Genomic DNA, 26,000 nt, shown 5'->3' on the forward strand with positions numbered 1-26,000 from the left:
AACAGGGGTGGCCCCTAAATGCCAAAAGAATAATTGTCTGGGCTTTGCATGCTGAAATTGACTTGGCAAGTTCTCCACCTTGCAGAGAACACAAAGAGCTTAGTTTAGTCTGTGTGTAAATGCTTCACAATCATTACTAAAACATCCAAAGCAACGTACTCAAGGGAGGGTAATGAAGCTTTGTTTCTCCTCCTCAGTTGTAAGCTTCTGTCATCCATTTATTTACTTATAGCTCCTAGCAGTGCCAACTCCTTGGTCAACATGCACTCTTGGCTGCCTTGGGCACTTTCTAACAAAGGGCTATATGGAACCACACATGGTGGGTAAAATCCCCAAACTCAATCTATCCTGATCCCACAGACTCTGGAGCATCTGAAGTCCAGATCTATTCAACAGAGCTGGAAAGGGGACTCTGTACTAAATAAAGTGCATCAAAAAGCACTTCATACAGATGAATGGGCCTAGGGGCTTCAGAGAGGGTTTGGTTGATCCTTAGAGCAGAGGACATAAGGAGAGCCCTGATGTCAGTTTGAAGAATCCTAAAAGCAATTTACCCCAAACTTACACGGTTTAGCCAAAGCCACACTACCCAGGGCAAATGTGGCTGCATGTGCTTTCTTAATGCTTTCTGATGCTTTTTGATCCTTTTCAACTTAAGCAGTCCTCCAGCCTGATAACTTCTTTCCTACCACCTAGAGTAAGTTGAGTTATGGAGAGCATCAAACGAGCATGACCTTAATTCACATGGGGCCCTCATCTCAGACCAAGCCCAGACATATTTTCTTTCTCCCTGGTGTTATGTTCTCCTCTCCTATCATCATGTCATGATGCAGGTCTTTGGTGAAAGAGCACTGGCCTTTTCAATTTTGTTGACATAGTCAAAACTGTACTATGAATGCTGAGGAGATATGTCTCCCATCTTTAAACAGATCATTATTCAAATGAGAAAGAATTCAGGCAATAGAATGTAGGCTTTGCAAAGATTGAATGGGCTCTGAAGCCAATCGGAATTCCTGCTGTGTCACTTACCAGTTCTGTGCTCCAAAGCGATGGACTTAACCTCTTTTAACTCTGGTTTTCCCATAAAGCACGGATTAACAGTATCTGCCTGATAGTGCACGCAAAAACGGGAATAATGAGTATAAAGTACCGTAGCACAGTACCTGGCCAGCAAGATAGTAAGTTTTTTGGTGCTGCTGTGTTATGCTGTTTTAAAAACGATTTTAAAAGTCATGGTTGGAGAAGAGGCGTGCCAGTGAGAACATGGGTAAGCATACCTTTTTGAATCAGTGCTCTTCATCATCTTGTGTGGAATAGTTATGGCCAGTTAGGACCAAGGAGCCAGTCACTTTCTGTTAAGTCCCTCCAAACTGCTAGGATTGTAATTCCCTATTACCTCTCTGCTAAATAACAGATACCAGTTCCTGGCCAAATCCAATTTCTTCAGCTTGCCACTCTCCATCTTGACAAGGCACAAAATTACTCACTCTCTGAAAATACCAGCTTAGCACTGACTAAAAGAATTATCCCTGTTCAGCAAGGTAAGGCTGAGTGATATAGTTATTTTTTATCTCATAACAAGAGGGAAAGCATGTCTGATGATCCAAGAGATAAAATTGTATCATTATATCTCCACCAGGATGAGTTATACATTCCTAGCATATGCCAGGCACTGGGCATAGTGCTTCACCTACAGGATCTCGAATCTTCCGAACAAGACTGCAAGACAGAGTCCTAAAGAAACGGACAGCATACAATGATGGAGGCAGTGTTGTAACTCAAACACTGTGCTCCTGCCATACACCATGCTGTTTCCTACTTCTTTGCTTATATTAGGATTCTAAAAAACAGCTAGAAGCTCTAGGAAACCAAAGATTTGATATGTAACTAAAATAGATGGAATACTAAAAACAGAATAAAAGCCCTAAGTTACAAATTCAAACATGTCATTTTGTCAAAGGTTTTCCTTTACAGAGCTTATTCTGAAAGAGTGTCATGGCTGACATACCCTGGAAATGTTGTCAAAACCCCTTCAAAGGCCACATACAAAAGCTAACTCTATTATTTTAAGGTCACAATTGGTTCTTTGACCAAAGACAGTATTAGATGACCCAAACTCTAACTTGATTCACTAGATTTGGTTTCAAAAACTTTCCCCCATTGTCAGAAGTCAAATCCACTTTCAAAGAACCAGAATTTGCTATGGCTGATATTCCAAAATAAAAAACTACAGAAGTGAGGTTGTTCCAAAACTGTTCTGACTAGGATGAATGCTGTTAAAATGAGGTCATAGCAACTTTCTCCTTTTTGAAATGATTTTCAGTCTTGACTCCTGGGATATAGCTCACTTTTCGGCTTCCCTGTCACTGCCTGACACACAGACCTTGATGCCTTCTTGTTTTCTTTCTCCATCTTGCACTTTTTTTTTCTTTTTCTTTCTAAAAAGAACCATTTCTTCAAATGTTTATATATCCAACACTATTTGTCCCTGGTGCTGTCTTTTTATTTTTATTTATTTTTATTTTTTTAAATTTTTATTTATTTATGATAGTCACAGAGAGAGAGAGAGAGAGAGAGAGGCAGAGACATAGGCAGAGGGAGAAGCAGGCTCCATGCACCGGGAGCCCGACATGGGATTTGATCCAGGGTCTCCAGGATCGCGCCCTGGGCCAAAGGCAGGCGTTAAACCGCTGCGCCACCCAGGGATCCCTGGTGCTGTCTTTTTAAATCTTTTATTATGAACATTTCCAAATATACCAAAAAAGAAGAATATAATAAAAATAAAGCCCATGTACCCAGCTCCCATCTTCAACAATCCTCAATACTTTGCCATATTTACTTCATTTTACCCTCTGCTTTTATTTTTTCTGGAGTATTTATTTATTTAAAGATTTTATTTATTTATTCATGAGAGACACAGAGAGCAAGAGAGAGAGGCAGAGACACAGGCAGAGGGAGAAGCAGGCTCCATGCAGGGAGCCCCACTTGGGACTCGATCCCGGGTCCCCAGGATCACGCCCTGGGCTGAAGGCAGGCACTAAACTGCTGAGCCACCCAGGGATCTGGATTTCTAGAGTATTTAAAAGTTAAAGGACATCATGTGATTTCACACTTAATATTTAAGTGAAATTCATTATGTATTTGGAAAAATAAAAAATATATATTCTCATATAAACACAATGCCCCAGCACATGTAATAAAATTAACAATAACCTCTAACATCATCTCTTAACACCATCTAATACATAGTCTACATTCAAATTTCCTTGGTCCTCTTCTTTCATACCCCAAGGACAATCACATCAGCTACTACTAAGGGAATCTTCTATTGCTTTGTTAATGATTTTTCAAGGCTTCGTCTCATTCATCCTTGTCTCTCTTCTGAAAAAAAGGTCCCCAAATGTGAAAGCAGTGTGATTGAAAAAATTAGTCTCTTCTTCCAAAAAAAATTTTTTAACTTATATGTTGAAAATATTCTCCAATATTATTAAATATTCTTTGAAAACTTGACTCTTGCTGGCAGCCTAAATGGCCAGTACTGTATAGTCTAAGGATTTAATCATCCTTTATTATTTGTTGGACATTTGGTTGTTTCACCTTCATTATGATGAACAGCCCTGTGATGAACAGCCTTACACATGCCCATGGTTCACCTTTCTATCCTCACCTTTCATCAATGAATATCTCCTTGGCTTTAGCCATGAGGATGATTTGATATTCACCACATGCTTTGTTTTTCATCTATCTTCAATCTATACATATGACTTCGACATTATTATCCTCTAAGGCCTAACTTTTCTCTGAGGTGTTTTCACTGAGTCCCTTTGGCAGAGTCATTTCCTCTCAAATATTCCCAAAACCCTTTGTACCCTGGACATGATTTATAGTATTTATTGATAGTTTGTATTTAATCTTGAACCTATATTTTTATCACACTAAGTTGTGAGCTTCTCAATGATGCAGTTTTTTTCATCTGTAAAACAAGGGGAATAATACTAAGCCCATGTGTTTGAATTTTGAAAAAGAGATAAAGAATAGAAGTATGAATCATATCATTTGGCAGAAAACTGGAGTTTTATAAAAGTCAGTTTTCTTCTTTTCCTCTAATAAGAGAAATTGTAAATGTGTCAGACTACACTTATATGCCTGGAAGGCAAGGAGTTAAAATTTCCCCCAGTTACAGAAAGATAAACTGAGCACAGGGACATGCTGGGAAAGGGGAAGTAAAATCTCTGCAAGGTTGAGTACAGCCCAGGGACTTTACCAGTTGCAACATTTTCTCCATAACAATCTCTCTATTCTAGTCTTAGGTCCTTAGATAAAAGAGTAGAAAGGAGTCATGTTAAAATCTGTAGATGTGAACTCTTGCTCTCTGAACCTCTTGTTCACCTCTGAGCTCTTTATTATGCTGGGTTGGTCTAGCAAGAGAAGGTCTAAAGGCATTCTCAGGCCTATAGTCTGTCTGCAAGTGGGTAAGGATGAAGCTGAGAAAAATAACGTGTGGGAGACTTTAGACTCTCAAAGATGCATTTGTATCTTTTAGGATTCACATCTTTCTAGAGTTGGAAGAAATAGTTTCCAAAAATGCACTGTTGCTGCGGAAACATCAACAAAGCTGTAGGCAAGACCTGGATTCTGGGGCTGGCTCTAGGCATGACCATGGGCACATCAGTTAACCTTCCCGGGCCTCATTTGCAAAATACAGGGATCTGACAAAACTGATTCCCAGAGCCAAAGGAAGAAAAATTCAAAGAGAACAGAAAGGTTAAATGACTGGCTCAGTATCATTGTACTTCTAAGAAAAACCAGAGAGCAGAGTTGGAAAAAATATGAAAACTGATGTAGTTTAAAAACTGTTAAACGAATCATATGATTTTCAAGAGCTCTGACCTAGTGCTGTGAGTGTGCCATTTAGAAATGTATTTAAAGCTAATTTGGATTATATGAAAATAATTTTCTTTTTCTGTTCTATTCTACAAAGATCTGGAAAACATTCTCAGCACTGTGTCAACCTTAAATGAGAAAAGAATCTTTAAAGAGCCACTGATTTGTAATGGAAAATTTGGATAAATCAACTATTTATACTCTGAGATTTTTATATTTCTTTTTGTCCTCTCTTCAGAACACACAGCTAAGAAAAGCCATGATGTAAGTCTGCTCTATTAGACCTCATTGGCAGGCTGTTTATTCTGTATCTACAGTGTAGCAGCTTCTCTGACTACAACACTTAGTGGACAAGCAACCAAAGAACACATTCAAGCTTACAGAAAAAAAAAAAAAAAGTGTGAGCTTTGATTAATCTAGCATGAGCTTGGAAAGAAAGAAGTTTCAGAACACCTAAGCTTTCATCATCTTTGGTCCAAGGTTTATTAGCCAAAGTTATTTAAACTTGCTGAATCTCACATTCCTTATACAATGCAAAATAGGACAATTATCTATCTACTGATATATCAAGTGATGTACACATGAAAGCATTATTAGAAGCACTCACCTGATAAGCTAAGTTGGAATAAGTCTTCATTAAATGTCTATCATATTTCTGAATCTACATTTAAAATTCCAACTGAAATCCAACATCAGAAGAACTATTGAGATCTTCCCTAAATATATACTCTCACCAATTACTGCTTTAGTTGTGTTTTAATATCTGGGAAATTATGCCCAACTCCATGCATTTCTTTAAGAAACAACCTACCTGGGCAGCCCAGGTGGCTCAGAGGTTTAGCGCCGCCTTTGGCCCAGGGCGTGATCCTGGATACCCAGATGGAGTCCTGCATCGGGATCCCTGTGTGGAGCCTGCTTCTCTCTCTGCCTGTGTCTCTGTGCAACAACCACCCCCACCCCCCGCGTCTCTCATGAATAAATAAAATCTTAAAAAAAAAAAAAAAAAGAAAAGAAACAACCTGGCCTAACACAGAGGAGGTAGACCTAACAGGGTACAATCAAAATGTGTGTGTGAGATTGTGTATTGGGTGACGGAGACTAGACAACTTGTTATGAGAAGTCATTGAAGAAGCTGAGAATGTTTCATTTGGAAAAAAGAATAGAGCACTTCCCACTGAAGGACTAATGGTGTGGCACAAGTAGTAGCCTTGGTTGATTTTGCTCTGGAGGCAGAGGCAGGATAAATGCAAGAAGGTCCTGGAGGTTGGATTTCAGCTCCTAAGGAAGTACTTTCTGACACTTAGAGCTGCATAACAACTAAGCAGGTGATAACAGAAAACACAGATTGCTGGGTATTGTGGGGGATGGATGAGATCACTACTACACTGCCTTCTAAACCTTATATTCTTCTCTTTCTGTAATATTGACTTTCTAGGAGGACAGATTTGTCCTCCCCCCGCCACAACTTCCATTCCCCTCTCTGAAGCCTTGTCCATGCTCTCCCTACAAGGAAAAATACCATTAAGGGAATGTTTCAATGATTTTTACTGAAAATAGAAGAAAAAAAATAAAGAGGCCAATGCTAAATTAGGTTATCTGGTTTTCAATGTGTCTTTTTTTAGCCATCAGATAGCTTTACTGCAGTTGGCTGAATATTTAGTGTCTTCAAATGTGGGTGGCTAGGGCAATAAAAGGAAAGAAACTTTTTATTTTTTATTTTAAGAGAAACCAAATAAAATACTCAACAGGATTTTTTTCCCTAATGTGGCCATGCTAGCATAACCTGGCTGTTTTGCAACTGGGCACTATTAACATCTATTTATAGCCAGTATTTTCATAGATGAATCACATTTACCATGAGACAGTTAATATTAAGGCTCAACCAGCTCTGCTGAGAACCCCATAATCTTACTAACCTCTCTTTCCATTCCCCTTTGAGGTAACTAAGTTATAGCTGAATAGTTCCATGCAGAAAGATGGGGAACTCCAAGTGGAAATGTAAAGCTAGTAGACAGCATGTTCCCTAAATTCAGCAAAGTATGGGATGTTAAACACATTCCAACATCAGGCCCTGCATCCCTGCCCTGTCCCTTGGAGATGAGCATCCTACAGTTAGCAGACTCACTCTGCATTATGTAGCCATCTTGCCATCAGAATAATTCACCCCTCAAACTTCCATCCAAATGGAGTTTAAATGACACTACTTTATATAAAATGCCACACACATAGAATGATTGTTAAACGTGCTGTCAAATAAAAAGGAGGTATATAGTGGGTGTTCAGTTCATTGTATGTGTGTATGTGGGGAAGTGGTGGTAAGGGAGGCCAAAGGTCAAGGTATATACGATCAAACATTTTCAAAATTCAGTGACATTAACTGGAGGTTTCTGGTAAATCTTGGGGATCTAGGGTCACTTTTCCACCCAGTGTGTGCACATACACTCTGAACTTTGTATAGGCACCAGCACTACCCTGATGCTGATAGTCATTTGTCTCTGATATCTTCTATGAGAGTCTCCACCCTTAATTTACCTTTACCAAGCTTTTTCTTAACAACATCTACTTCAAGCTAAAACTCTGTTAGATTAAATAAAAACAATACAAAGCACTTAAAATAGAACTTGGCCTGTGGTAAGAGGTCTATACATATCGGCTACTTCTTATTAGTTTCTCAGTACAGGCACACCTCAGAGATACTGCACATTCAATGCCAGACCATCCCAATAAAGTGAATATTGTAAAAAAGTGAGTCAAATAAATTTTTTGGTTTCCCAGTATATATAAAAATAGGTTTAGGGATCCCTGGGTGGCGCAGCGGTTTGGCGCCTGCCTTTGGCCCAGGGCGCAATCCTGGAGACCCGGGATCGAATCCCACGTCGGGCTCCCGGTGCATGGAGCCTGCTTCTCCCTCTGCCTGTGTCTCTGCTTCTCTCTCTCTCTCTGTGACTATCATAAATAAATAAGAAATTAAAAAAAATAGGTTTATATTAAACTGTAGTATATTAAGTGTACAGTAGCATTATGTCTTTAAAAAACAATGTATATATCTTAATTTAAAAAATGCTTTATTTATTGCTAAGAAAGGCTATCATCTGAGCTTTCAGCGAGTTGCAATCTTTTTGTTGGTGGAAGGTCTTGCCTCAGCATTGACGCCAACTGACCAGGATGGTGGTTTCTGAAGGCTGGGATTGCTATTGCAATTTCTTAAAACAAGACAAAATGAGGTTTGTCGTATCAATGGACTCTTCCTTTTATGAAGGATTTCTCTCTAGCAAGTGATGTTGTTTGACAGCATTTTACTGGCAGTAAAATTTCTTTCAAAATTGGAGTCAATCCTCTCAAGCCCTGCCATTGCTTTATTAACTAAATTTATGAAATATTCTAAATCCTTGGGTGTCATTTCAACAATCTTCATAGCATCTTCACCAGGAGTAGATTCCACCTCCAGAAACCATTTTCTTTGCTCATCCATAAGAATCAACTCGTCAACAGTTAAAAGTTTTTTTTTTAAGATTTTATTTATTTATTCATCAGACACACACACACACACACACACACACACACACACAGGCAGAGGCACAGGCAGAGGGAGAAGCAGGCTCCATGCAGGGAGCCTGAGGTGGGACTCGATCCCGGGACTCCAGGATCATGCCCTGGGCTGAAGGCAGGCACTAAACCGCTGAGCCACCCAGGGATCCCCAGCAGTTAAAAGTTCTATCATGACCGTGCAGCAATTCATTCACACCTTTAGGCTCCACTTCGGATTCTAGTCCTCTTGCTATTTCCACCACATCTATTGTTACTTCCCCTACTAAAGTCTGAACTTCTCAAAATCTTCCACGAGGGTTGTAATCAACTTCTTCCACACTCCTGTTAATGTTGATGACCAATTCTCAATCACAAATGCTCTTGGTGGTGTCTAAAATGGTGAATCCTTTCCAGAAGAGTTTAAGATCTATTTATTTACTCATTCATTCATGAGAGATGCAAAGAGAGAGAGAGGCAGAGACATAGGCAGACAGAAAAGCAGGCTCCATGCAGAGAGCCTGATGCCGGACTCAATCCCAGGACCCCAGGACCACGCCCTGAGCCAAAGTAGATGCTTAACTGCTGAGCCACCCAGGCAATCTCCCAGAAAGTTTTCAATATACTTTGCCCATATTCATCAGTGGAATCATAATATGGCAACTATAGCCTTATAAAGTTTATTTCTTAAATAGTAAGACTTGAAGGTCAAAATTACTCCTTGATCCCGGGCACCCAGGTGGCTCAGTCGGTTAAGTGTCTGACTCTTGATTTTGGCTCAGGCTATGATCTCAGGGTCCTGGGATTGAGCCCTACATTGAGCTCCCCACTCAGCAGGGAGTCTGCTTCTCTCCCTCTCCTTCTGCTCCTCCCCTTGCTCACATTTTCTCTAAAATAAATAAATCCTTTAAAAAAGATTATTCCTTGATCCATGGGCTGCAGAATGGATGCTGTGTTAACAGGCATGAAAACAACATTCATCTCATTGCACATTTCCATCAGAGCTCTTTGGATGACCAGGTGCAGTGTCAATGAATGGTCCTATTTTGAAAGGAATCTCTATTTATAAGCAGTAGGTCTCAATGGTGGGCTTAAAATATTCAGTAAACCATGTTGTCAACAGATGTGCTATCATTCATGCTTTCTTATTCCATTTATAGCGTAATTCTTAAAGGCCCTAGGAATTTTTGGAATGATACATAAGAATTGGTTTCAACTTAAAGTCACCAGCTGCAGCAGCCCTGAACAAAAGAGTTGGCCTGTCCTTTGAAGCTTTGAAGCCAGGCATTGATTTCTTCTCCCTGGCAACGAAGGTCCTAGATAGCATCTTCTTCCAATAGAAGGCTATTTCATCTCCACTGGAAATCTGTTTAGTGTAGCCACCTTCATTAGTAATCTTAGGTAGACCTTCCAGACAATTTACTGCTTCACCTGGCATTTTTATATTATGGAGATGGCTTCTTTCCTTAAACCTTATGAACCAACATCTGCTAGCTTCCAACTTTTCTTGTGCAGCTTCCTCACCTCTCTCACTCAGTCTTGACAGAATTAAAGCAAGTTAGGGCCTTGTTCTGGATCAGATTTTGACTCATGGGAAGGTTGTGGCTGGCGTGATCTTATATCTAGACCACTAAAACCTTCTCCATATCAGCAAAACAGCTGTTTTGTTTTCTTATCAATGTATGTATTCATTAGAGTGGCACTTTAAATTCCCTTCACTAACTTTTCTTTTGGATTCACAACTTGGTTAACTGTTCGGCACATAGGTCTAGCTTTCAGCTTTTCAGCTTGCAACATGCCTTCTTCATTTTCACTAAGCTTAATCATTCTATTGAGATATGTACAACTCTTCCTTTCACTTGAACACTTAGAGGCTATTATAGAGTTACTAATTGGGTTGATTTCAGTATTGTGCCTCAGGGAATAGGGAGCCCTGAGGACAGGGAGACAGAGATGGCTGGTTGGTGAGCAGTCAGGGCACACACAACATATAATGATTGAGTCCATCATCTTAAATGAGCATGGTTAGTGCTGCCCCAAAATAATTATAATACTAACATCAAAGATCACTGACCACCGATCATCATAATAATATAATAGTTAATGAAAAAGCCTGAAATATTGCAAGAATTACCAAAATGTGACCATGAGACATAAAGAGAGTAAATGCTGTTGGAAAAATGGTGCCAACAGACTTTCTTGACTGAAGTGCCACAAAACTTCAATTTGTAAAAAGTGCAGTACCTGTAAAGCACAGTAAGTGAAGTGCAATAAAACTAGGTACACCTGATACTGTTTTTCTAAATTTCTAGCCAGATGAATCATCTTTACAATGAAGTAGTCCCTACTCCGAGCCAACCAGCTCTGCTGAGGATTGCATGATTTAATCATTCAGTGAATCCCTGCCGATGTCCAAATCTCTTGGGCACTAGGGATACAGACATAAACAGGGGGCCTATGCTCATAAGGCATGAACAAAAAATCTGTTATACCAGGTACCATTACTTCTATTTTATATCTGAAGGCTCAAGAAGGTTTAATAATTATATGTGGCCCAAGGCCATAGAGATAACATTTTGGAGCTGTGACTTAAGCCCAGATCTATGTAATTCTACAATCTCATATTCTTTCTATTATGCTATGCCTATGGGACACCCAGGTATAAAAATAAGCTACAACAAATTACTTAGCACAATACCTGTATAGTAGCTATTTCATAAATGTTCGTGAATAACTTAATGTTGAACTAAGATTTTTCCTTTACTATGTATGTCTTCTTATAAGAGCCAAAGTAGACAGAGCATAATAATTTGCTGGACACTTTGGATCCAGGCTGCCTTTAACTTAGGGTGTGCTACTTTTTAGCAGTATGACCTTCAGTAAATTACTTAAAAGCTACCTCAATCTTCTCTTCTGCAAAATGGGGATGAACAAAGTTTTGTGAAGACTAAATGAATTAATCAAAGGAAAGCATTTAGAATAGGCCTATATTTATTAAGTATTGAATAAATGTAAGCTATCATCGTTACTATTATTTTCTAACCTAAATTGGAGTTTTGATCAGCTAATTCAGTATCATATATCTAGTAAGTGATCAAGATGAAAATCAGTTTCTTTTATTGAAGTTGTTTTCCAGGTTCCTTTATACAAGTAAAATATCCTCTATTCCAATATTCAAACAGGAAAATAAACAGGTACATGAAGACTAAATTATGTCTAAATAGCACCCGATTATGTATAATAAGCAATTATTGATATTCAAAATTAGTAAAGAATGATTAAGAAAATTTAACTTTTATAATAAGGAGTTGGCTAGAAGTTTGTGTATGTTGGAGGGGGGTGGTTAGGTTGAATAGCCACTATTTACATTTGGCCATTTCCTTAAGTAATTTAAGTAAATAGCTGGATATTCTTTACTTGTCCTTCTCCTGCATGGACACATCCTTACCAAAGATCCGCCATGATTTCAACCAGCTTAAACCCAAGAAAAACTGACCGAGGTCACCGCATAGGAAAACAAAACAGAATCTGCTTCTCCGGCCAAATGAACTGTATTTGTATCCATAGATACAAGACAACAGAGAATCACAGAATTCTACAGTGGGAAGCCCTAGGACTTCAGAGATCATGTAGTCTCAGGCTCAAATCCTGCTGTCAGGGGACCTGTTAGGGGGTTAAGAACAGGACAGAAGTCAAGAGAAAGAACCCCTGGTCCTCGTTCCATCCTGAATGACCTCTTGGGGCCAACCTAGCCCAATATCCTCATTTTATAAGTAACAACCCAGAGCCTGGCTAATTAAAAGCAGAGCTGGGATCAGAAGTCAGGCTTCCTGAATCCCGGTCTACCACTCTCTTACACTCCTGAGGGCTGCCATTCGACGGCTATGACAGTCACAGATAATGCATTGGGCTGTGTTAAACTAACAACTAAGCAGGATTTCTCCTTGCAAAACCATCAGGTGTTATGTCACTGCTAGCACTTTATGAAAATAATAAGGCATCATTATTTGGTATAAACAAAAGCAACTTTCCATTCCTTTTTTCTTTTTTTCAGGGTAACCTGAAAATCCCAAACCACTGTTGCTATTACAAAATTTTTCTTTTCCTCAGTTCACACCCCTGGGCCAAGCACAGATGCATTAAAAATTTGCCAAGAGAAACAATGAAGTCACTGATAATACAAAGCATGAAGTATCATGAAATTCGTGTCTTTGTTTTCTTCCTCTCGATACTTAATTACTTCTCATTACTGATCATTTTGTGGTTTTTGGCACAGAGGCAAGGAAACTCCACCACTGTAAACATGTGGAGACATATAACACTCAGTAGACCAGAAGTCTGCACACGATGGGTCTGTTCACAAATCCAATGTGCATGTCACATCAAGAATGCTGATGCCACCAATCCCAGCCCCCAAAGAGTATCAGCAGTCTTTGAAAAACCCTAATTACTTTAAAAAATAATAAAGTATTAAAATATTTCAGGTCATTCCTTTTTTATCACTTATAAATATCATCATGGTCGAAACACTTGTGGTTTCCTGGCAGATTTCACCTAACCTTAAAAGTGAGGCAAGGGACGCTGGGAAGTATACAGAATTTCATTCAAGTTTTCTGCAACAGCTCAGTTTGCCTTTAACTCAAAGGGTACTTATGAGACATGCTTAGCAAACTACTCTGCTAAATAGAAGCTTACATTATCTTGGAATTCTGGAAGGTAGATCTTGGAAAAAATTAATCCACAGGAATCCTTATAGATTAGCAGTAGAATGTAAGTTGATTCTTATCAGTAGACTATTGTTGGGGCACCTGGGAGGCTCAATAGGTTAAGTGTGTGACTTTGGCTCAGGTCATAATCTCAGGATCCTGGGATTGAGCCCTGGGCTCCCTGCTCAGTGGGGCGTCTGCTTGTCACTCTCCCTCTGCCCCTCCCCCTGCTCATGCTCTCTCTCTCTCTCTCTCTCAAATAAATAAAATGAAATAAAAGGGCTACTGTTCCAGATAGGAATTTGTGGGTAAGAGAAAGCACAGGAATGCATTATAGAAATCATTAAAAAAACAAAAACAAAATCCACAATACCTTAGTCTTCCAAGAAACTAAAAGAACCAAATATATTTTACCCCTTTTAAACTAGACATTTAGGGGAGCTTCAAGTGGTTCAGTTGATTAAGCATCTGACTCTTGTTCTCAGCTCAGGTCTTGATTTCAGAGTCATGAGTTCAAGCTCTGCTCACACTCAGGGTGGAGTCTACTTAAAAATAACAAAAATAACAACAAAAACCTAGACATTTATTCAATTTTCACAAAATCTGAATAAATGTGTTGTAGACCCAGAGTTTTTAAAAAAATGGCTGTAGTTAACTGTTCCCAACTCTTCCCATTCCTCTGTAATGTGACCTTGCAGCTTCAATTATCAAGAGGTAAAATCTATGACTCCACTTCATGAATTGGAGTTGGCCACGTGATGTTCTCTCGCCAATAAAAATGAGGCCTTAAAATTTCAGCTCTCGTACTCTTGGAATGTTGCCCTGAGACTAGCCTACCAGAGGTTGAGAACTCATGTGGAGCAGAGATAAGATGATCAGTTGAGGTCTACTAGCCCAACTAGCTGACAGAACTGTGAATAAGCCTATCTTAGACCATCCAGGTACATTTGGGCTGCAAGATGACATAAAGGGCAGAATGAACCATAGAATTTTGAACTACTGTTGTTTAGCCACTACCTAAGTTTTGGGATAGGTCACAAAGTAGAAGGAGAAATCAGGCACCTTGTGAAATACCCAGTATGTATGAATATCTGCATCAGGCCAGATATGCCAAGGAGACCGAAATGGAGATAAATAATATTGGACAGAAGATATCAGTGGTCCTATCCTTCATGTGCAAATATATCTGTAAATAAAGTGGCACTTAATATTTATCTGTTTTATCAATTTTTCAGTATATGTGCTGTTGAAGCTAGCACAATATTTATGTTTTAAATATATCTAGTCTATGTTAAGAACCTGCCATTATTCCTACAGGCCAGAACAAGGATTTTCCTGGATTGTTTAAGACAATACAATAGGGTAGGAAAAAAATTAGATATATTATTTTTTAATTAATATTTTTATTTTTGAATGTTTTCATATGGTACATTATATACATGTTTTCATATGGTACATATGCTAGTATATAAACATTACTTATATATAAATGAATATACATATAATGGGGTTTTCCACAGTCATATCTTCCACAGATCCTTGACCTTCCATCCCTACATATACTTCTCTATGCTTTCCTTTTCTTAGGTAAATCAATTCTTCAATAAATACCTTCAAGTGCTGCTTTTACAGCCTGATTGTTATGGTGAGGCTAAAAAAAAAAATTCTCAGCTGAAAATTATTACTGGGATTATTTCTTTAAGACCTGTCTTTTACCTATAATCTCTTTCTTGGTTTATTGTACAAGGAAATCATCAGACCAGGTTTATTGTACATCCACATGTAACATTTAGATTTCTGTGGATTTCTATAAGATGAAGATCCACAAATTCATCTCTTCTAAATATTCTATTGATAGCCTATGCTAGAAGAAAGGCACACTGGCAAGAATTATTGTATGTCATAGAGGGAAGGGTCACAAAGATCTCCCTCACTTCGCAAATAGGCATGCTGGGCTCATAGAGGGCCGATGTCTTAACTAAGCCCCACAGCTGATTTGACTGAATTCTTTTCGTCTGACTTCTGTCTAGTGCAGAGCACTTCTCATAACCCCAGTTTTAGGAACTATTTCTATAAACCTTTCAAGTAAAAGTGTATCATTTATATTAAGGGGAATAAGGAAGCCACACCATAAATAAAGCAACTTTGTGCATGACACACAGTGGGCTTTCAGTAAATGCTTGTTGAAGGATGGGTGGAGAGATGAACAAAGGCTTAGCTGGCTGGCTCTGAAATCCTGAAGAAACAAACTATTCTTATGCTATTCTAAAGGACTCTGAAGTCCTTTAGAAACAAACTATTCTTACACTCAGGTCTCCTAAGTGGTGCTAGCAATTTGGGCAATTTGGGACTAGTGAGAATCACTTCTCTCTCTCTCTTCTCTCTCTCTCTCTTTTTAAGATTTATCTTTTTATCTGAGAGAGAGAGAGAGAGAGAAAGAGCTTGTGATTGTGAGCACCCTGGAGTTGAGGGAGGGGCAGGAGGAGAGGAAGATAGAGGATCCCCAAGCAGACTCCCCACTAAGCTTGGAGCCCGACATGGAGCTCAATCCCACAACCTTGGGATCATGACCTGAGCCAAAATCAGGAGTTGATGCGTGATTCACTGAGGCACCCAGGTGCCCCTGGTGAGAATCACTTCTTAGAGTACCCAGCAAAGACGCAAAGCTATTCTTTCAATCTTTTTTTTCTTTCTCTATTGATACCTTACATCTCATTAGATGAAAGAAATAATCCAATATACTTGCTTTTCTTCTTGAATTTTTTAAGGTAATACAGATTCACTGTCCAATTTTTGGGAATAAAAATAAAGTTAATATTAATAATAAAACATAATGTTTACTTAGGGTGCTAATTTTGTACTAGCCATGTTGCAAACATTGACATGTGTTGACATGTAATCCTCATAGCAACTTTAAGTTACAAACATTCTACTACTATCATCCCCATTTTACAGATGAGAAAAGTGAAGCACAGGGGTATTAAGTAACTTGCCCAAAGTTTTATAGCCAATAAATAATGGAGTAGGGATTTGAACTTAGGCAGTATGGTCTTAGAGTCTGTGGTCTTCACACTCTTTTATATTGCCACTGATCAAGTTTTGGTTTCTAATGCAAATTATAAGAAAAAAGAACTAATTTAAAAATTGATAAATCTGATAAATCTATGTATTAAAATATAAAATTTCTAGACCATAAAATACAATAAAGTAAAAATGCAAGCTATAGACCAGAAAGATAATAACAAAACAAAAAAATCAACAAAATGGTAATTGTATATAATATGTAATGAATTTTTACAATCTGTGAGAGACAACCAATACAAAAGAAAAATGAGCAAAGATCATGAGTAAAAAATTTATGAAGAAACACAAGTGGCCTTTTGACAAAAAAAAGGATCATCTTACTAAAAATTATAGGATGAGGGCAGCTCTGGTGGCTCAGCGGTTTAGCACCGCCTTCAGCCCAGGGTGTGATCCTGGAGACTCAGGATCAAGTCCCACATCAGGTTCCCTGCATGGAGCTTGCTTCTCCCTCTGCCTGTGTCTCTCCCTCTCTCTCTCTCTGCATCTCTCATGAATAAATAAATAAAATCTTAAAAAAAATTATAGGATGAAAATTAAAAAGTCAGATATCATTTCACTTAACAAAATGGGAAAAACTATATTCATTAATAGGAAGTGATGATAAAAATATGGAGCAAAGAGAATTCTAATACTCTGCTGTCAATTCGTATTCCACTTAGAGGAGCAATAATCCCTAGTAATGCTGAGGGAACACATACTCTGCAGCCCCCAAATCCCGCTCCTATGTCCTAAAGAATATTCCCGGAGAAATTCATGTACACAGGAAAAAAATGTGATGCTCATTGCAGCATTTTTACTAGTAGTGAAAAAAAAAGTAAACTGATTTATACATTAAAATGTATATATTTATAATGTAAATCATTTAAAGTAAATCTTAAAATGTATAAGTAAAATGTATAAGATTTTAAATATCCACTGACAGTAAAATGTATAAGTAAATGGTGGATTAATTATATAACGAAAAACTGTAAGTAACTGAAATGTATAAAGTAAAATGGAACAAGGAAGAATCTCAAAAATACAGAATAAAAAAGCACGCTTTAGTAATATACATTCAATAAATATACATTCAATATGCTATTTACATTAAGGTTTGAAAATATGCAAAGCAATACTATATAGTGCTCAGCTATATATATATATATATATACACACACACATACATACACACACACATATATATACATGTTCAAAAAAGTGTAAAAACATGTATGGGCACATACACATCAAATTCAAGATGGTTACTTTTGTTGGGGTGGGGAACGTAAAGAATACGTTAAAAAACTGTTTTCTAATGTATATAGTAAATTAAGATTTTATGAATTTGTGTGGTAGCATGTAGTGGTTCATGTAGTCCCGATGTGGGACTTGATCCCAGGTCTCCAGGATCATGCCCCGGACCAAAGGCAGTGCTAAACTGCTAAGCTACCCAGGCTGCCCTAGTTCTACAGATCTTTAAAAGAAATACTGTTTTTTAAAAAATATATATATTTTTATTTTTAAATAATCTCCACCCCCAATGTGGGGCTTGAATTTACAACCCCAAGATCAAGTCATATGTTCCACTGACCGAGCTAGCCAGGTACCCCAGAAATATTATTTTTTTAAAGAAATATTGTTATATAATATGTGGGGGAAAAAGATATATTATTATAACTTAAAAGCAAGGCACTAATATGATAAAAGTTTCAAGATTTTAGGCGTAAAGTTAATCTGTACATCATTGAAGTAGACTATAAGCTCAATTGATATTTATCTTTACATTAAAAATCTCAAAGGTGGAATAATTCTTCTTGCTATTATAACTTAATTTGGATAATTATATAATCAGATGTGAGCTAATGTGTCCCTCAAATATGAATTTATTTTAAATTGTTTCTATAATGGCCAACTGTTATAGGCAGGATTGTCCCTATTTGGAGATGAGTGTCCTAACTATACATCCTTGACATACCTAAGGATAGATCTGGAATTTTAGCAGAATGTTAGGGATACAGCTAGCCAAGGACCAAGCCTTCATTCTTTTAATATTAGACTTTGTTGTCAAAACAAAGTAAGCCAAAGTATTTTTTAGCAGTAATTCTGATGTTTCTATTTTAAAATACCAAAGACTAAGAAATTTCAAAAAATTGTTTAAGCCTCCAAAGGAAATACTATAATGGGAATCTGCAGAAAGTTAGAACAATAAGCAAATTTATCATTTTACAACTATGTTAAGTAAATCTTAAGTAAACACTTAGGCTGTGGTCAGAGGTATGACCTGGATCCCTGACATGAAATACTGGGTGGATGAAGTTCAAATATAGTCTGTTTACCCATGGACATAAGTGGCTTTAATAAAAGCAGAACACCTTCTTTAAAATGTTGATTTTAAAAACAGAAGTGTAAATAAAACTCTGATTTATGAATCTGCTAATACTGTTTTCTGCTGTAGACTTCAGAAAGATCGAGTCTTGGCTGCGGCAAATACACCAAGAGTGCAGACCTGTTAAAGTAGTAATAGGTGCCCTTATTAAAACTCCACTTCCATTAAGAGGTACAAATTGTTTTCCTTCTTTCCAGGCTTTAAAGAATGCGTTCCAGAAGCAGTGACACAGAGGGCTCAGCCCAAAAGCAATTTCCAAGACACAGTAAAGGCCATGGGTTCCAAGGGCCTGAGGACATGAAGCAGAGACAGCAAGACAAAGACCCCACCAGTGAGTCAGATGCCATTCTTCCCTGTCCTAAGTCACAGAGTGGTATCAGTCACCACGGAGAAGACCTCTCAAGAGATGACCTATTATTTCTTCTGAGCATTCTGGAAGGAGAACTGCAGGTCAGCTGGGTTAGAATTATCCCCACGTTCAGAGAGACGGCTCCTTGTGAATTTGGTGTGTATGCTGCCATGGAAATAGATTATCTATGGTTCATACCTGTATGTACATGAAAAAAAGTACACAGAGACGGAATTCTCTTCTGCTAACTGAAAGGGCAATTAATCATATCTGAAAGGGCTGTCATTATGACATACAAATGGCATGCATCATGAGAAAGATCACATCCTCTGCCCATGCTGCTCTTGAGCTTCAGTGCACAGGCATGTATGAGTAACAGTGACTTCTAGATTGGCTTAAATAACAACAGGCACTTTTATATACCATGTAAATTGGCTCCTAGACTTGCCCTACCATAATTGGCCTACATAAAAAACTAAAACCGGCTCCTACACATATAGGAGAATCTTATTTCCTTCTCTCCAAAATGCAAATGTCAGTGCACTGAAGGGTAACATATTATCTACTTGTCAAACAAGAAAAAAATGTTGGGTCCCCCCAATGTTGTATAGTAATTATGTTTAAAACATTATTAATGTGTGATTAGATTAAAAGAAGGATGAAGGGACATAATTTTACTGCCTTTTGTAAAAGGTGCTATAAATAACTGATTTGTTTATATGTGAAATAGAAGAAAAAAAGCACTCAACTCTCAGAAGAAATCACTTTCTGAAACCGCGGGTAGATAAAGCAAGCTTTCTGAAATGGCTTTTGTTCCTACAGGCTCGAGATGAAGTCATAGGCATTTTAAAGGCTGAAAAAATGGACTTGGCTTTGCTGGAAGCTCAGTATGGGTTTGTCACTCCAAAAAAGGTGTTAGAGGCTCTCCAGCGAGATGCTTTTCAAGCAAAATCTGCCCCTTGGCAGGAAGACATCTATGAAAAACCAATGAATGAGGTATGTATCACATCAGGGGTGTACACCAGGAAGGTGGAAAAGTTCACTAGGCAGCCAAGCACTAGGCCTAGAAGGTGAGCATGACATATAATTCTTTTTTGATGACTTACAGTTTTATGTTCTCACAATCTAAAATCTACCCAAGGTAGATAAATATTACATGTTCTACAGGAAAGAAAAGGAGAACAAATCATAGATAGGATGTTTCTGCTAGGTCTGTTTCATGACATCAGACTAAAAGCTGACAAATACAAGAGATTTTTCTCTCTCACACATACACAGAGACAGAGACATCCCCCAAAACACAAGGTGATGGCACATGTGGGGACTGGAAAGCTATACACACTATAATAAAAACCAGATAAAGCTCAAGCATAGAGGTTAATTTCTTTAAAAACACGGAGGTATTATGTCATAGAAATTTTGAGCATGAATGGAAATGATCTGAAGAACTGTCCAAGGAATGGAGTTTCAGAAAGCATATATTTTAGATGAGTGCTATCCTCTTTTTCCTTCCAAAGTTTAATGACAGCAAAGATCCTTCCCTCATCAATGACAAGAGCAAAGATGAAAAGTCTCAACACGGCCACCGCCACGCAAGGATGAGGTACTGCTCTTTTACTTGCTGACATTTCTAAAACTCTCTGGCATCCTTATTTTATTCTTCTATTTTCCTCTGAGACCTCAATGGAAAATTTCATAATTTTTCATTTTTATAAAAAGGAAACAACTAGGAGCATGAGTTAAGTCTAGGGAGACTGAAAGCAACTTTTAGACAAATTTCCTCCACATAAGTTCTGGCAACTTCCCTCAGGACTGACCTCTAATGTCCTTGCTATTCTTGTCTTGGGTGTCTCATGAGAGAAGACTACTGTCCTGCCAAATTGTGAAGGAGTTTGGTCATATGGATCTGCTTCTCTGAGGGGTTAAGGATGAGACCACCCAAAGTCTGTTGACTTGCACTTTAATCCAAATTTTAGAAAGAGGAGCTGAAGCTGCATTCAAGTTAATAGTGTTAAAACTGTATCCTGGCTCCCAACATAATGACTGTGAAACAGCATTAGGCACAAATTCCCAAACTCACATAAATGCAAATGCAAATTGATGATCACTGAATCAAAACTCCACAAATGGCACAACGCCTCAATACCTCAGTGTGAAATGAACAGAATGATTCCAAACTTGTTTAAAATCACTAGGAAAAGTTTTAGTTTCAAAATAATTCTATTGCACACATGCAAAACTGGAAATACCCTCTCTACAAATGCTTGTCCCTGAAAGTTACCTATAATTTAGTCCTTTGCAAATCCAGTCTTATTTGATTACTCTAACACACACATCCATACTCCTTTCTTTACATACATGTCTCACATTCCCACTTCTATGATGTGCCCATTTTTTTTCTCTTACCTTTTACTTCTGCCTTATAGATTTTTCTCTCCTTAGCTATCAGTCTATCCATTCCTTGAAGCCCACATAACTCAACGTATCCAAGAATCCAGTTCTCTAACCTCTTCTTCTATCTAGGAAGTAATGGGGGGAAAGGAAAGTACCCAGAGGATAAACCGTGAGAGTTTTATATAGGATTCCCCAGACAGCTTTCCCACTGAGACCATCCACGGCTGTACCCAAGTTATAGCAGGATAAGGATCTGCATGCTAAATAGTTAGTCTTCTTTTCCTTTTTCCCACCCTGGGGTGTTAATATCCCCTGAACTTTTATTTTCTTCACAATGTTATTTTTTGAAAAATGTAAAAATTTCAACCATTTCTATGGTAAACTAAAGGGAACTTATCTATTCGTAGGGCAAAATAGCATAGAAGACCTAATTGTTCTCAGTTACATCATATGGTAGGAACACTGACTTAAGATGAAAGACTGATAGAGGCCTGTGAGCTAGAAGAGAGAATAGGAATGGGGTGAGGGGGTAGCTGGGTTGTCAAGAGAAAGGAAAAGATGTAAGAACTCAGCGACTACAACAGTTTTAACCTCCTATTCCTTTCAAACCTAGGGTTCTATATTAGAGGTTACCTTAAAATAAGATTCTAAGTTAATTGCCTAACATATTCTTAGTCTTCCAAAAAAGTAGCAAGGAAAATACAACATTTTGGATTTATCAAGATACCACAATAAAAGAATATGCATACCTTTTTAGCATCACCTAAGGGCAATTCTTAGAGTACTTATTTTAAGCAACTGTATAATTTAGCTTTTAAATTTCATTTTATTCTTTTATTTAATGTTTACTGAAGAGATGATGAATAAAAATGTTGTGCTTCCTGTCTTTGGTGTGTTTACGGTCTAAGACAGTGACAGACAACAAATGATCATACAAACAAGTATACAATTACACAGAATATTGATTTCTATGGTGAAAACCACAAAGCACTATCTCTCTTAGAGTACTTACTTTAAGCAACTGTATAATTTAGTTTTTATACATAAAAGCATAATGGAAGATCAAATTTAGATGAATCAGAAAACCCCAAAGCCAGAGGATGAATATGGATTAGTCAGGTAGACCATAAAGGAGTTCCATTTCAGTAACATCGTGGGCTACAAATCCAATGAAATTACAACACTAAAAAGTACATAAAAATGTTAAACTACCTAACCTACTTTTTAATACATGGATGAGCTTACATGAAAGTAATGAGTTTACATAGAACTAGAAATTTTGAAGCCAGGAACTAAAAGGGAAATTTTCATTGACTAGCTTCTGGCTCCATATATCTTGTACATTTCTTCTGTCAATCCACAAACTTCTAGTACTGGGAACCAAAGGACATATTCATTTTGGGATATAATCTCTGGTCTTTCACCTTTATTTGACAATAGCTGGGTAAACTGGCATTTCCTACACCAAGATGGCTAGCAATAGCTGGCCTACACATAAAAGTGTGAAGGCAAATGAATTTCCTGTTATCAACACCCCCAAAATATCCATAGCCACTCCAAAATTACCTGACATGAAAGAAATCATGATGGACGGTAAATAAACATGGAAAAAAGACAAGGTCTTTAAAACATTTTTTTTTTCCAATTTGAGTATAGTTGACATGCAATGTTATATTATTTTCAGGTGTATGACAGAGTGCATCAACATCTCCATATGTTATACTACGCTCACCACAAGTGTACCTATCATCTGTCACCATACACACTTTCAAAATATTATTGACTATATTCCCTATGCTGTAGCTTTTATCCTATGACTTATTTATTACATATCTCCCATTCCTCCTCACCCATTTTTGCCCATCCCCCTACCATCCTTCCCTCTGGCCACCATCAGTGTATTCTCTGTATGTATGTATGTATGTATGTATGTATGTATTTATTTATTTATTTATTTTGTATTCTCTGTATTTATAAGTTTGGTTCTGCTTATTGTTGTTTACTCATTTGCTTTGTTTTTTAGATTTCACATATGAGTGAAATCTTATGGTATTTGTCTTTCTCAGTCTGACTTACTTCCTTTAGCATAATACCCTCTAGGTCCACCCATGTTGTTGCAAATGACCAAAAGACAAACAAACAAAACAAAACAAAACAAAACACACACACACACACAAAGCAAACAAAAACACCTCATCACTTTTTATGACTGCATAGTATCTCACCATAGACTTTTACACACACACACACACACACACACACACACACACACTACATACACCACGTTTTCTTTATCCATTCACCTATCAATGGACACTTAGGCTGCTTTCGTATCTTGGCTAAAAATAATAGTAAATAATGCTGCAATAAACATAGGGGTGCATATATCCTTTTGAACTAGTGTTTTTGTTTTCCCAGTAGTGGAATTATTGGATCATATGGTATTTCTATTTATAATTTCTTGAGGAATCTCCATGCTGTTTTCCACAGTGTCTATACCAATTTACATTTCCACCAGCAGAGCATGAGGGTTCCTTTCTCTCTACATCCTCGTCAACACTTATTCTTGTCTTTTTTTATTTTAGCCATTTTAACAGGTATAAGGTGATAACTTATTGTGGTTTTGGTTTTTATTTCCCTGTCAATTAATGATGTTGAGCACCTTTTCATGTGTCTGTTGGGCATCTTAATGGCTTTTTGGGAAAAATTTCTATTCAGGCCCTCTGCACATTTTCCAATGTGATTGCCCCCTACCTTTTGTGTGTGTGTGTTGAATTGTATAAGTTCTTTATATATTTTGAATATTAACCCCTTATCAAATATATCATTTGTAAGTATCTTCTCCCATTCAGAAGGTTGCCTTTTTGTTTTGTTGATGGTTTCCTTCACTGTGCAAAAGCTTTTTATTTTGATGTAGTCCCAAGTTTATTTTTGCTTTTGTTTCTCTTGCCATAAAACACATATCTAGAAAAATATTGCTATAGCTGGTGTCAAAGAAATTATTGCCTGTGTTCTCTTCTAGGAGTTTTATGGTTTCAGGTCTTACTATTAGGTCTTCAACCCAATTTTGAGGTTTTCCTCACGTGTGTGTGTGCGTGCATGTGTATGGTATTAGAAAGTGGTCTAGTTTTGTTCTTCTACATATAGCTCTCCAGTTTTTTCAGCACCATTTGCTGAAGATACTGTCTTTTTCCCATTGTCTATTCTTGCCTCCTTTGTTATAGATTGACTCTATAAGCATGGATTTATTTCTGTGCTCAACAAGACAAATGCACATGTAATCCCCTTCGCCTATTTCACCCATCCCTACCCCCTCAACTTGCCCTCTGGTAATTCTTTGTTTGTTCTCTATAGTTAAGAGTCTGTTTTTTGGTTTATTCCTTTTTTCTCCTTTTTATTTTGTTTATTAAATCCCATGTATAAGTGAAATCATGTGGTATTTGTCTTTCTCTGACTGGCTTATATCACTTAACATTATCTCTCTACATCCATCTATGTTGTTGCAAATGGCAAGATTTCACTGTTTTTTTTTTTTTTTATGTAGATACTAACAAGTTTTAAAAAAACAAATATAGGCCCTGTTTTCAGGGAGTTCATACTCTAGTAGGGAAGACAAACACATAAGTCAGGCACAGGGTGATCATTTTACAATATAGATATAAATAGGCCACAGAAACCAGAAAGGATTTGGTATTGACATTTGTTCACATTAATACTACATAACCAACACAGAATTAATACTAAGAATTTTTAAAATATGCACACACCTTGATGCATAATATGATGAAAAACAGACCATGGGATTCAACAGGTCTACTTTAAGGAAGGGTTGGGGCAGGAGAGCAGTTAGGCTGCCTCAGAATCAAACATTATGCAAAGATTTTTTGTCATTCCTCTGACAAGGTTTTTCTGGAGAGAGGGGGAAGTGTCAGAAAAGGGATATGGGGAAATTATTCTGATATCTCCACAGGCATCAATTATTCTCTCTGGGGGAAAAAATGACAATAAAAAGATTACATTTGCATTGAAATGCACCAAAAAGTGTCACTTGGAAAGAGTAATGATAAAAAAACAAAAAAGATTAGAAACTCACTGCCAAATTATTTAGTCAAAACTTAGACATTTCTAAAACAGTGAATGAAAGATGGCAGTATTATGAAAGGTTTGCAGTTAACACACTATAAATGTATTTTATTTTGCAGTTGGACAAAGTAATGGAAAAACATAAAGAATCTCATAGACGAATCCTGGAACAGCTTTTAATGGCAGAAAAATCCCATAGGCAAACTATCCTGGAATTGGAGGAAGAAAAGAGAAAACATAAAGAATACATGGAGAAGAGTGATGAATTCATAAGCTTACTAGAACAGGAATGTGAAAGGTAAGGCTACTTTGGACAAGACAATGATTCATTCTGCAAACTCTTAGTAACCTTTCATTATGGGTTCAACATTGTACTAGGGAAACAGGGAGACAAGGATGAATGTGACACAGCTTCTGCTCTTAAAGATCTCATGGTCCAGGGTGAGGAAAAGACATGTTTAAAGATAATTTCAAGATAATGCAAGAATAACCAGGTATGATAAAAACTATGGAAACATAAATGTTGGGCACCTAATTCTCCAAGGAAGTGCCCTGTGAAAGCCACACAGAGGAGAGATTTCAGGGATCTAGTCCCTATGCAAAAAAGAAT

General features: G+C 37.5%; 2 protein-coding genes across 7 annotated transcripts in view; one reads left to right on the plus strand and one right to left on the minus strand.

The window, feature by feature from the left end:
* The window catches only part of CMSS1 (cms1 ribosomal small subunit homolog), a 372,389-nt gene that overhangs the window by 233,654 nt on the left and 112,735 nt on the right, over positions 1-26,000 (minus strand). The window lies entirely within an intron of this gene.
* FILIP1L (filamin A interacting protein 1 like) overlaps positions 1-26,000 on the plus strand; it is a 273,763-nt gene that overhangs the window by 146,018 nt on the left and 101,745 nt on the right. For both annotated transcript variants that reach the window (XM_055315897.1, XM_055315899.1), the window contains 3 exons: positions 18,762-19,014; positions 19,736-19,909; positions 25,510-25,688. In XM_055315897.1, the coding sequence (XP_055171872.1) occupies positions 18,772-19,014; positions 19,736-19,909; positions 25,510-25,688 (596 nt within the window). In that variant the 5' untranslated portion in view covers positions 18,762-18,771. Of the gene's footprint in view, positions 1-18,761; positions 19,015-19,735; positions 19,910-25,509; positions 25,689-26,000 lie in introns of those variants that run through there.

This window comes from Nyctereutes procyonoides, unplaced genomic scaffold (assembly GCF_905146905.1).
Source record: "Nyctereutes procyonoides isolate TBG_1078 unplaced genomic scaffold, NYPRO_anot_genome, whole genome shotgun sequence".
Classification (NCBI taxonomy): domain Eukaryota; kingdom Metazoa; phylum Chordata; class Mammalia; order Carnivora; family Canidae; genus Nyctereutes; species Nyctereutes procyonoides.